This window comes from Fusarium vanettenii, assembly GCF_000151355.1.
Source record: "Fusarium vanettenii 77-13-4 chromosome 3 genomic scaffold NECHAsca_2_chr3_3_0, whole genome shotgun sequence".
NCBI classification, from domain to species: Eukaryota; Fungi; Ascomycota; class Sordariomycetes; order Hypocreales; family Nectriaceae; genus Fusarium; species Fusarium vanettenii.
The window spans coordinates 2,986,630-2,998,932 of record NW_003315880.1 but is presented as its reverse complement, the minus strand read 5'-3'; the positions used below and the strand labels follow the sequence as shown (position 1 = coordinate 2,998,932).

Genomic DNA, 12,303 nt, shown 5'->3' with positions numbered 1-12,303 from the left:
CAGGCATTATCCACTCAGATGCATCACGATTTCACGACTGAAGCTCTCACTCCCTGACGAGGCGCAATGGCTCTCGGTCAATAATCCCGCGCCTTATCCCAGCCTTGTCTCGCCCTGCCTCGCTGGTCGACGTCTGACGCCCGCTGCGATGGACCAGGAGAACAATTGTCTAACTACAGAACTCCTTGCTGTCGGCCCCGTTTCACAGTCCCTCTCCTGACCGCTGCGGCCCTATTCCTAGTCGCCTCGCGTGCCCTTCAGCCAATTTGAGCTTGCATTCAAAGCCCGCACCTTCTAATCTCCAGAAACCGAATCCAGAACCCAGCAGACCGACGAGCCACTGCGTCGTCCGCCATGGGTTCTGTGCTGAGACTGCATTAACATGCTGCAGTGGCTGCCCCACGCGAGCCGAGGGCTGGAAACAGTGGACGACCACTGCAACGCTATCCACGCGTACCCGCTCAGCCGCCTCGCCTGAGTTGGCAGCGAGGGGGACTCCTGGAGACAGAACGGCGACGGAACCTGGGCAGATTAATTATAGGTCCGTCGGTCTTCTCGCGCCCTGTGAGGGCCGGTTGCGCTGCTGCCGCTTAACGCAGCATCGCTGACATGCGCCGCGACAACCGCCTTGGAGGGTCCATTTGATTGGCATCAGTCGGGAGAAACGGCAATTCTTGCCAACAGCACGAGACCAGCAACATGCACCATCAAACCTGCAACCAGACATGAGCCTCTCCATGTTGTCGGGTTTTACATATCTGTTCTGGCACCGGATTGGTTGGGGGCTTGGTGTTGCGCACCTCAGGGCAGCCGCAATCGCGCGCATCCTTTCATCCGCAAAGCCGCGGATCCTCGACAACCACAATGTTTCTCGTCAATGCGGCTCTGGTATCAGGATGTCACTCGGCCGGCATATTTCCAGCATGCCAGGACCCGGCTGGCTTCCCGGGTCTGCTTCACTGCTTGAAGCCCATTGACAGAGCCATGCCTGACGCGTTCCCTATGTTTGCCAAGCGCAACTGCGGTGAATCCTGAGCCACGACAGCATCAAGGACGACATCAACTTGCGGCAATGCTGATGATCATTCCTCGGCTCGACATTACTGCCGGCAGTGACCCCTGAGTAGCCCGCAAGAGATGTGTACGCAGTAACTACACGTCGTGCATCTCGACACAGATCTCAGATACAGTGCGGTTCATCTAATTACGGCCGCTGCGTGCTGTCGTTGCTCCATTGCGCCTCGCCGTGACGTGAATTGAGACACGTTGCGCGGCGGTTTGAGATTATTCCAAGTAAGCTTGAATTCTAGCTCACAGCCGTCACCGTCTGATCGACGCAAGATAAGAGGTCTCGCAGGCGGCATTTACGTACGTGCAACGCAAATCGCATGGGAATTGATTAACAGCAAATTGAGACCACCCAGGGATACGCCTGGGGCGTGCCGGAGTCAAACTATCGGTCTGTCTCTGCCTCCTGGCCTCAGTACCAAGCGCAGTCTCCACGTCACCTTGAAACGCTTCTTGTCATTTCAATAAGGCCGCCAGCAAAGTGAGGATCATCATCAATATTACCGCCGAATTCAAAGGCGAAGGACACGAAGCAAAACAGGGTCGCACTCCAGGTCTAACCTGTCTGCACTGTCCGGCTCTGGAGAATCGGCCAAAGTCCCTTGTTGCCAAGCCTGTCGGTCTTTCCCCCTGTTCTGGTGGCCCTGGTTGGTTGGACTCCGAGATCTCGGCTGCTCCAGTAGCAAATCCAGGGACTCCTCGGTGGCCGTTTGGCTCTGCAGACCGCGGTTGCTTCTGAGCCTCCGGTGTCGGTTTCGGGACACTGGGAAAAGATAGCAGTCTATTCCAGCCCACCTTGGATCTTGACCGAGCACATCGTCCAGCACCTACGGCGCCTCGAGCGGCTGTTTCTTGGTGTTTAAAGCGGTCTCGTGGGCTAACATCGTGTACGAAAAAGGCTCCCCAGAACCGGTCCGGTGCGGGATCTCTATTCCACACCCACCCTAACCCACACCCAGCCAAGCCATCTTCTCGCCTCTGCAGGGCAGGGATGGAGGACACGGGTGCGAGTGCGTCATATGCGCCCCGGAGAGACCAGGGGTTAAGATGATCCCTGAATAACCCGTGGCACGGTCCCCAGTCTTTTGTGTGTCTCACTCACACTCTCGACCATCGATTGGCGGTTGCTGTTTTTCATGTGCCTGCTCTGAACGCTCATCAACCACCCATCATGGGCCGTCCAAGAAACGGAGACGAGCACGGGTTGAGTTAAACAGAGGGATCGACGACGGTTTCTAAACTAACAACATCTCCACTGGGCCGTGTCAAGTGAATTGATCAAAGTCTTGTCCTCGAATACCCCTGACAAACAAATGTCTCACCGCAATGGCTGCTATACCGATTTTCATTGCCGGTTAGCCCTGCCAGGTCACTCAGTCCAGGGCCAACAAAGCGTCATGACGAGGCTGTTGAGATCACCGACAGTTGTCAACAGCAATAGCATCCGCTTTACAGTTGGGTGTGGGGATTAAAGAATGACTTATTAGTGCTGCCGTCTAGGGTTCTCCCGTCCTTTCCGTTTTACCAAAGGATACAGTGCGCAACGGGCATTGCCTCGCTCATCCATTTGAGGTTCGGCATGGCAATTTGGGTTACGGTGTCGCAACATGCTTGGCAGAATTTGGTAAGGATGGGACACGCTAGTTGGACGGGCTCTGCCACACCGTTGTTCGGTGAGTTGTTCATTCTGCCCTCACCTGAAGGTTGATGGCGATCTGCCGCGATCTGCCTCGCAAATCATTATCCGTGCTGGGCTGACAGGGGATCAGAGTCAGGCCGAGAACATGAGAATTTAAGAATGCCAAGAACATCAGGAGGTTATCAGGAGCAGCAACAGTAACAGCAACAGCAACAATATCTCAGACAGAGATGGACGCGTGGAGGTGTAGCACAGAGTCGTCGGCCCGGTATCGCTCTCCCTCCGATGAGACATGGACGTTGAGGATGAGGCGGGCAATACGGGTACTCGCAGCCTTCATGTAAGGTACACCTTGGTTACCTTGGTCTGCAAGGAAAGACACACCAAGTCTCGCCGATTCTTCACCTCGTCTCAAGACGGCCGGCCAGACATGCGTGGCGCCTGTCAACCAGGGCTCAATGCTGCCAAGTCGTGAAACATGTCCATCATTCAAGCGGTGATGGGCCATGAGGAACTGCTCAACAAGTTGCAGTGAGAGACAATCATGGCCAAGAATGGGCTCCCAAGACTTTTCCAAGACTTCCAAGACTTCCAAGACTTACACAAGAACTCATCGACGGCGCTACGACATGGACCCAAGACACAGAAATGTTCCCCCACGCTCGATTGCTTCATCCCCAAAAGATTCGACTGGCTCGCTTCCGGCAAGTCACATCCTCTCCACCCAAACTGCTACCGCTCTCTTAGAGGTCTGATGCATGATGCAGTCAAACGGGTTTTCAACGCGGAAATGAAGAGCTCTTGGTATGTGTACATAGTATGCATGCTGCAAGCGCAACTGCGTCTCTCATCCAGGCAATGTCCCATGACTGCTCTGTCGACGGGGCCTGGCTTTTGACTGAGGGGTCCTCGCTAGGGTCGCTGCTCGTTCAAATCTCACTTGAAAGGTGTTGGGAGCATCGCATAACCAGGCAGAGCATCCCTCAGACGCGAAACATGGCGCCACCAGAACTGACCCACGGATATGCCGTGATATCCAGTATGTCAATGGATCAGATATGGTTCGGAAGAGGCGTTCTGAGTTCTCCAATGGATCCTCCTGGAGCCTCTCAGGATCCTTCAAAAACCTCGTGGCGTCTCCCCTGGTTGGAGATCTGGATGCGGCCTTCGGCTCCGGCTTCCTTGGCCCGTTTGTCCGCAAATCTCAATGGGTCAGAGAAAAGAAAGTTCAGCTACGCATCAAACGTCCAACAGTGGCGGATAAGGCATCTGGTCGCTTCAGGGTTGACGGACATGGGAGCACCTGAGAATAGCCTCAAGTGGTCCGAGCAACCAGCTTTTCAAGATCTGGGCAAATGCCGAATCTCGCCACACCTTCTTTGACCTCCCTCCCCGTGCGGTGCTACACCCAAGACGGCAAGGGCCAGGTTGAGGTCTTGATGAAAAGAAATTTCATCAAGCTAACAGAAGCACTCGTCAAGCCCGTGGAGCTGATGTTATGCTGGGCGACGACGGGATCGTCTGAGGTTGGATCTGGTAGTGGGAGGGAGTGTGCGTCTGCGTCTGCGATACCACGGTCGCCATCGTCGGCGCCGCCCGTAACTATCGTCTCTTAGTGTCGAATCTGTCGATGTGGGCACGTCAAGGGAAGCTCTGCACGTTATGGCGTGCATCAGGAGCAGGAGCTGCGACAGCAGCCATACGTTCATTCATTGAATGCTGGACTGCATCGCATGGACCGTTTTCGAGCGGCTTGTGATGTCTCATGTTCTAAACGACGTCTCGAATGAGCATATCTCAATGTCGAACAAGATCGATTGCAGAGAAGCTGCATCAGGTGATGGCATCTCGGAGACAGACTCCGACTACTGCAAGCTCAGCTCACCTGGTTGAGGAGACAGGCAGAAGGACAGGGTGCGTGCCATGATGCACAGGTCGGTACGGCGGTCATGGTCATCTTGGCGAACCCTGGGCAACGAAGCCCACGATGTTCGAGACTCGAGACCCGCCCCGGCCGCTTACAGCGCTGCGGGACCTGATACCGGCCACCACCTCTCAGGAGCGAGCGCCTATCGAGGACGTAATGAAGGCTGGAGGGAGGGGAGACCAGTCAGGGCATGCGAGGGCCGGTAGCCAGTCAGTGGTTGCGGCGCGGCGCTTGGGGGACAGAAAATGCCTCACCAAACAACGACGAGGCGCACCGTACGGCACCGCACACGGAGCGACACCGACGGCTGTCCGCGGATACTTGCTCGACAGGGCAAGTTTATCCAGGCTGTTGGATACGCTACTGTCCTTGCAAATGATGCATCCATGGATATCGGTCCCAACAAGGCCTGGCTGGACGAAAAGAAGAGGGCCCGTCCCGGTCATGGTCACTGTGGCGTCATGTGTCTCGGCATGTTTCCCGTGCTCGACGACTCAAGATGCTCTCAGCTCTGTGCTGTATCAAACAGGCACAGGCTCTGTCAACCTTGGATAAGCGCGCCTGTCAACCATGGACTGGACAGGTGCCGGTACGGGAGCGGCATGTCGCCAGACAAGGCACCCTATCGTCATGAGACGAGTGACATGACGGCTCATGGGATACCGGATCGGGACATATCGCACGCTGAATCAACCAGACGACAAGTAACAATTCGAAATGATGCATACACCATGTCACCCGGTGTCCCAGGTCGTCGGTTGACCTTGATGGAGTGCTGCAGTTGTGTTTTGTCTGTCCGTCAGTCAAGCTTTGGCTCGGCAGGCCAAGCTTCCATCTGTCCCTTTTGGAAAGAAAGAAAAAGCCAAACCGCAAACTCAATCCTGGCATGCGTCTTATCTAAACGACAAGATTGGGCACGACGCAGCGCTTGATGATTCATGGCCCCTCCAATACTTTGTCTGCCCCGACCACGCACAGCTCTTGGCCGCCACAAGTCGTCGGCTTGGCCGCAAGACGAACCACAAGCTTGTTGATCAAGCTTATTTCAAGACGAGTTATCTTGGCACTGGGGGGCCAAGAGACGAACTATTGTGGTGGAGCATCCAGACGAGAGAAAACAAGCTCCGAAAGTGCGCCCAGGTTGCATTGGCGAGGAGAACACGCACATGGCATCGAGTCTTGGTGTTGCCAGGATGGACTTTGTTGAGAAGAGGGGGTTGCAGCGAAACGAGAGAACAAGGGACAAGGAGAGGGCAAATGCCAGCAACAAGCAGCAACCAAGAAAGCCCCCCTCCGTCTTCCCCCGCTACCCCATATTCTTGGCGGAGACATGCTGCAGAGAGGCTTGCAATCTGGGGAATAACACGACTCACGATGGAGCCTTGTACGTAAAAGCCACTGGTCGAGAGCCCGGCGAGGGAGGTTAGGGGACCCCTTGAACACCTCCTGCTTCTGGCCATCAGCATGGCTCAGTACAGCTCAGCTCAGCGCCGGGTAGCTGGGCTGCATATTGCAGTCTCAGGGAGGGAGAGACTGTGTCGCAAGTCGGTCCCTGCGCATCGCATCCTTTGACCTCCCATGTCGACTTGACACACTCACAGTCACTACCCAATGGGCTCCCCGCGGTGATTTTTGCCCCCCGGCGATTGTTTCCTACATGGGCCCCAACGGCACTCACAAGGTTGGGTTAGCCCTACCGCCTCCGGCTTCAACTCCCACTTGTCCGTTATTGAAGACCGAGGATATCGATGTGATGTGATGCGATGCGATGCAGCCTTTAGAGACCAACAGCATCCCCGTGGGGCAGCGGCATGGGAAACGTCATGATCGACTCATGTCCTAGGTGCACGCCCAGCTGTTGATTGAGTCTACATTGCCCAGAGTTGACGATGTCTTCATTTGCCGTTCTATCCAGAGACTTGATGGCAGCAGCAAAGGCATCATCTCAGACCGCAAGTTGGGGGTTTCTTGTCTAGTGATCAGCCGTGACACAGAACCGCGATAGCCTCTGCATTGCCTACGATGGGCCTTCCACAACCCTCAAATAAGCATCAAGGTCATGCTCATACGGCTCAGATGCACACACTCCAGCTCGGGTCTACGGAGCCATCACGATAATCATCTCGTTGTTTCAATGAGGGGAAGAATGTGGCATCGGGATACCATCCGAGAGCACCCTCGGCTTACACTGCACACCACGGCCGGCATGTGTACTCGCGCTCACGATGCCAGTCGGGCACTGACCAGGCTGCCATGAGAGTCGCGAGTCTCGTCGATTTGTCCTGCGGCATCGAACATGATGAAGCTCGCAGGGGTCGACATAGGGTTGCCCCAGCTCTCAGAACCTCACCTGCGCTCACCCTGAAGATTCGGTCCAGGCACTCGGGCGTTGTTTTCGGTTTGAGTGGATGCAATCAACCTCCAACGGGGTGATGAAACGGACAGTGTCTGGGTATCAATGCATCCCAAGACGCAAAGCTGGTATAGGACAGCAGCTGCAGCAATATGCTTGTCCTCGGCGTCACGGCCTCACAATCAATGAAGGCTTTGTACTATCCCACCTGTGAACCCATGAAGACCAGCCTCGGGCGAAGTTGGGGTGCAGTCAGCGATCCTTGCATAAGAACATGTTTGAGTCTTTATTCATGGATTGTTGGTTGCCTTGGTGTCATTACTGTCCTTTCAGGCCCTGTATTCCAGGGTTAATATTGGCCATTCTGCTCTCGAGAGGTTGCCTGCCCCGGGCATATCAAGCTGTTCGTCGGAGTGCATGAAGTTCCTATCCCGGCTTCTTTCTGCTCCCTCGTGTTCTTGTTCCTGGGGTAACTCACCATGATAATCTTAAAGACCTCGGTGGCCAAGGGGAACTTGCTTCGACTTTGTTCCTAAAGAGATGAAGTTCTCAGTCATGTACCCCATCACCGAATCAAGTTCATCCAGGGGCATTGAAGCCAACACTGGCTGGATTATCCATTGAGCCATTTAGTGCCAACATTACCAGGCCAAGACTGTCACCGCCTTCACCCTCGTGCTTGTGACATGGTCAGCATTCGCTCTAGACCGCTGTCGAGGCCCTATGCGGGCGGCGTACAGATGATGTATAGTGCTGAGCCCCTGACACTATGCCATCTTTACACGCTGGATGCTGCACGATGAGCCACATGAGGAACGCACATCTGGCCCATTCCGCTTGAGCTCCTTGGCGCATATTCATGGTCAATATCTTGGCGTAAGGATTCAACTAATAGTTGGAAGCAGCTTGATTTGCTTTAGTGATCCCTTTCTTCCGCCCAGAACGCTATCATGACGACATCAAGAAATCACTATTACCGCAGACATCAGGACTAGACTTGGGAAGGAACGCAAGACAGCCTTGTTCGGGAAGCCCAAGAGGATTGGGTCACTGCTCTAAGCTGGAACGCTCAAGCAATTGTCAACGACCCCTAGCATTCTCATAGTGAGGGTTACAATGACACCCTTGGACTGGGTGAGGAGGAGACTGGAGGAGACTGTGGAAGCAAGCTATGAGGGCTAATATGGAGTAGTGCTCGGTCTGGGCCTTGGATTGCGAAGCCATTGCTGCTACCGTCAATGTTCCTCAGCGAAAGAAGACATGGTCAATATGCTATCACTAACCCCAACTACCTGCTGTCACATCTAGACACCGTCCACAAGCTGATAGTGAACATTGATGCCAATGAAAACTGGCCAACAATGACCACAGTAGTGTTCCAAACATCTGCCCTTACGAGCAATTCGGCATCTCACTTGGTCTTCGAGGCGTAAGGTTGCGTCATCTATTCGTCTCTTTTTGAAGTTTAGCTTCGAGGTGGCATGTATATAGTATTATACTTGATCATCTAGCCCGAGTTGCAAGTCACCAAAGAGATGCAATCATTCATGAGTATTGTAAACAGAGTTCTGATATTGAGGACAAGACTACTCAATGCACTCAGGTATATCCGCTGTCCGTAGCAGCAGCAAACCATGCCTTCCCCCATACATATAAAACGCCTAATGACTCCCATCAAGTAAAAGAAAAAAGAATTGAGTTTGCTTCGTCGGGACTGCTTGTGAACCCGAGCGAGCCCGTGTATCCCAAAAACGCCTAACCATTCCCCCCCATTCCCTTCTTTGTTGCTAAAAGTTGTTGTGTTTTGTATTACTTGACTCCCTGTGACACAGGAATTTGTACAGGATCGTTAATCTCCATGTCTAAGGCGTCCTTGTCCAGCCATCCCGAGTAGTCGTCATCGTCGTCGGCCGCGGCCGAGGAGGCGGGTAGTGCCTCTATCGGGCTGACCAAACTGCCGTCATCCTTCACTATGGAGGACTCGGGAGTCAGTGTCGAAGGTTGTTGAGAAGTTACTGTACTGTTCGCCATAGTTTGCTCGCCACTTGATGCCCAAGGTTGACGGTTAGAGTGGTCCTCTGCTGATGGTGTTGTCGGCTGAGAGTCGTCGGGGGCAGCGACAACAAGCACATTCTGACCGATATCCGGCTCTGGTGCATGGCTCTGCCTGCGTCGACCACGTTGGTGCAACGTAGGGGGAAGTGCAGGCCGGTGATCGTTGTGATGCTCATGGTGGTTCTCGTGATGATGTTCGTGGTGATGTTCATGATGCGTGTCCAGAGACTCGGCAGAACCATGAGAAGGAACAGGCTTCCTTGCCGGAACGTTGACAGGGGGTCCTATCCGTGTCATACCGTTGGTAGGCTTTGGAAGCGGTGTTCCAGGGGGAGGTAGTGGTTGGCCTCTCCCCATGGGCTGGCTGAGATCAAGGTGGTTTGCTTGTTCTGCCTGTCTTCGCGCCTCCTTGTGTCGTTGATAGGCATTCCAGCCCCATTGTTTAGCTTGCATGGCAGCGTTGGAGACGGCAGCCAGAGTTGTCTGCTTCTGGCCGTGCTCGTGAGGTCCATCACCTTGAGTTGGCTCATCAGACTCTTGCAGTTCCTGGTTTCCTCGCCGCATGAAGAAGTTGCGCCCCAAGGAGCCTGTCTGGCTCTTGATTGACTCCTTGATGGATGCTGATGAGGATCCCGTTCCCCTTTCGTCCGAAAGAGATGCTGACCCAGTCGATGAGGTTGTATTACGACGCCCCGTCGCAACCGGTGTCTTTTGGCTATCTTCCGACACCTCACCAAGCGTGTCCTTCGCTGACGACGAAGAGCGGCTGGATCGTTGGGATGCAGCTGAGGATTTCGGGGGAGAATCCGTAGAAGGCGGTGGCTTTGGGGAAGCATCTTGTGAACGTGATTGCAAGGCAGCCATGTAGTTCGTTGCATGATCAGGTGGTGAGGACGGCTTGAAAATTTCGGCATGGGCAGCATCTGTTCCAACGATGGGTTCCATGGACTTGGTGATCTTGGGCGCAAGAATAGGGCTAGCGCTTGCTCCCTTGGAGTCGACGCTCGTTGAAGAAGCAGATGCCGCTGGATTGTTGCCCGTCTTGTTGTGCTTCCGGCCAAACAGACCGGTAGGTGTTGGAGGAGTCTCCATAACGGGTATTGTATGGCTCTTCTCCATAGGACGAGTCTCTTCTGTCATATCCGGTTCACCGTCAAGGCGGTTCACGGCTCCAACGTCTCCTGCCGTTGCCGCTATGCTCTCAGCATCATCAGACGCGACTGTGGCATCATCTCCCTCAAAGATACCTCCTCGCCACTGCTTATGCTCCGTCTTGAAGAAGGGCATGTCATCCCAGAACGGTAACACAACAGTCTCGGCGATGACTTCCTTGATTCGATTCTCGATCTGGCGGAGAATAACGGTATATGTGATTTGTCTGGTGCTCACAATCGGCTCAATATCCATCTCCATCTTGGGCATGGACTGAAAAGTGAGCCAGACACGGTTACTGGGTGGAGGTTTAATCTTGAAGAGCATATGACCCTCAGCTCTCTTGAGGACAACCGCGAGAACGAGGTTGACCTCTCGAGCCTTGAACCTGGTTCCAAGATCAATCTTGGCCGTCGCCGCCACCTCGATGCGAGCGTTGCCCGAGTACTTGACGTCGGCCTCGACGACGCACTCTCCTTCGACGGTGAGGTCCTTGAGTTTCAGGTTGGTAAAGTATGGCGCCGCATCGCCCGTGTGGATCCCCTGAATGGCAATGTTGGTGAGGAATGCGGGCCGTTTGACCCGGGAAATCTTCTTTGTGAGTTTCTCACGAATGAAGCTCTCGAGATCGCGCGTCTTGTGAATGCCCAGGAAAACCCGACCAAGCATCGCATTCACCCATCTCGAGTGAATATTCTCCTCAGTCGAGTGGAGTTTCTGTACCAGGGAGATGATGTTCTTGACGTCAAAGTGTAGAGGCTGGGGCACCTGGTTGTCCGTGCCAAAAGTCTGCTCTTGATTCTTGAGCAGGGCAAAGTAAAAGTCCTCCTTAGCTGAACAGTTCTCGGAAAAGAGAAAGAAAGGCTTCGAGACCTGGCTATCGGGGCCCAGGTCTGCGCCGCCCTGTCTTCGGGACAGGCGGATGGCGTTGCGCTTGATGAATAGTTCGCCCTCGGGGGTGTTATCGCCGCCCGAGTATATACTGATCTCGTGGTGTGCAAGTGAAATAACATGTCGAACCTCGACCTGCTCTTCATCGTCAAATAGCATCAGGTGGCCGTGTCTAGATATCATCATCGGTCAGCAATGGTGGATGCGGGGCCGGATAAGCTCGACACGAACCTCAGGACTACGTAAAAGACGTTGCCAGCGTTCTTGGGACGCTGACTCGACCCGTTCCCATTGTTATCCAGGGGTCCCGGGGTGGGTTTCCTTTCAAAGATGCTCCGATACATCGTCTGATAGACACTGGGACTTGGAGAGGCCACGGTAGTCGAACCGACCGGGGTCGAGCGCTCGATAGGCTTTGCGTTGATGCCCATGGGTGTATACTCTCTGCAGACGGCAAAGAAGCCAGCAGCTACGTCGAGATCGTTTGCGTGCGCCCGGGTCTCGTCCTTGTGCGCCTTCTTGGCGGCGTCGAGAGCGGTCGTATCGTCGCCCTTGTGGACGATGTCGGCGTAGCCGCTCGGTTCGTCGGGGAGGTCGGCATCGCTGCGAACGGGGGACGAGTAGAAGACGTATGCGAGAACGGACAAGACGACGAGAGGAACAAAAGTGACTCCTCCGAGCAGGTAGGCCACGAGAAGAGACGTGAAGCCAGCCATGGCTCCGGATTCCGAAGGCCGGAGGTGAACGGATGGAGGGAGGCCAGGCTAGGTGCGGCGCGGTGGTATAGAGGGGCACTGCAGCCTCGACTCCTTCCTAGCTAGAGGGATCGGCGAGGAATCGGCATCGGAGGTGTCATGGACGTCGCAAGAAAGTGAAGAAGGAAAAGAAAAGACAGTCGGTGTTGTTTTCGAGGACCGTTGGGGAGGCGGCTGATGGTGGACGGAAGGTTATACGCGGAATTACTTGATAGGCTGGCGAGAGTGTAAGTGACACCCACACACGGCTTCTGCGAAGCTACTCGGCAGGTAAGGGTAGCTAGCTCCCACCAACACCAGCTGCCTACGTCATGTGATGAGCCCACTGGCTGACAGCCTCTCGTGGTCTTTGATTCCCCCACCGTTCGAGACCCGCCTATTTTTTGGTAGTTGCTTCAGTGGGGAATCAGGTGCACGTTCATCTGTATCAAAGAGCCTCATGTCAACAAACAGTAAACTATCT

At 54.4% G+C, this 12,303-nt stretch overlaps 2 protein-coding genes across 2 annotated transcripts; one reads left to right on the top strand and one right to left on the bottom strand.

Moving 5' to 3' along the window:
- Positions 1-3,251: 3,251 nt before the first annotated feature.
- On the top strand, positions 3,252-4,090 carry NECHADRAFT_78154 (uncharacterized protein; the record flags this gene model as incomplete). Its single annotated transcript, XM_003053253.1, has 2 exons — positions 3,252-3,511; positions 3,541-4,090. 2 exons carry the CDS (start codon positions 3,252-3,254, stop codon positions 4,088-4,090), a joined length of 810 nt encoding a protein of 269 aa, XP_003053299.1.
- Positions 4,091-8,796: 4,706 nt separating this feature from the next.
- NECHADRAFT_36832 (uncharacterized protein) lies at positions 8,797-11,801 on the bottom strand (the record flags this gene model as incomplete). The annotated part of the gene is made up of 2 exons (XM_003052752.1): positions 8,797-11,257; positions 11,317-11,801. 2 exons carry the CDS (start codon positions 11,799-11,801, stop codon positions 8,797-8,799), a joined length of 2,946 nt encoding a protein of 981 aa, XP_003052798.1.
- Positions 11,802-12,303: the final 502 nt, after the last annotated feature.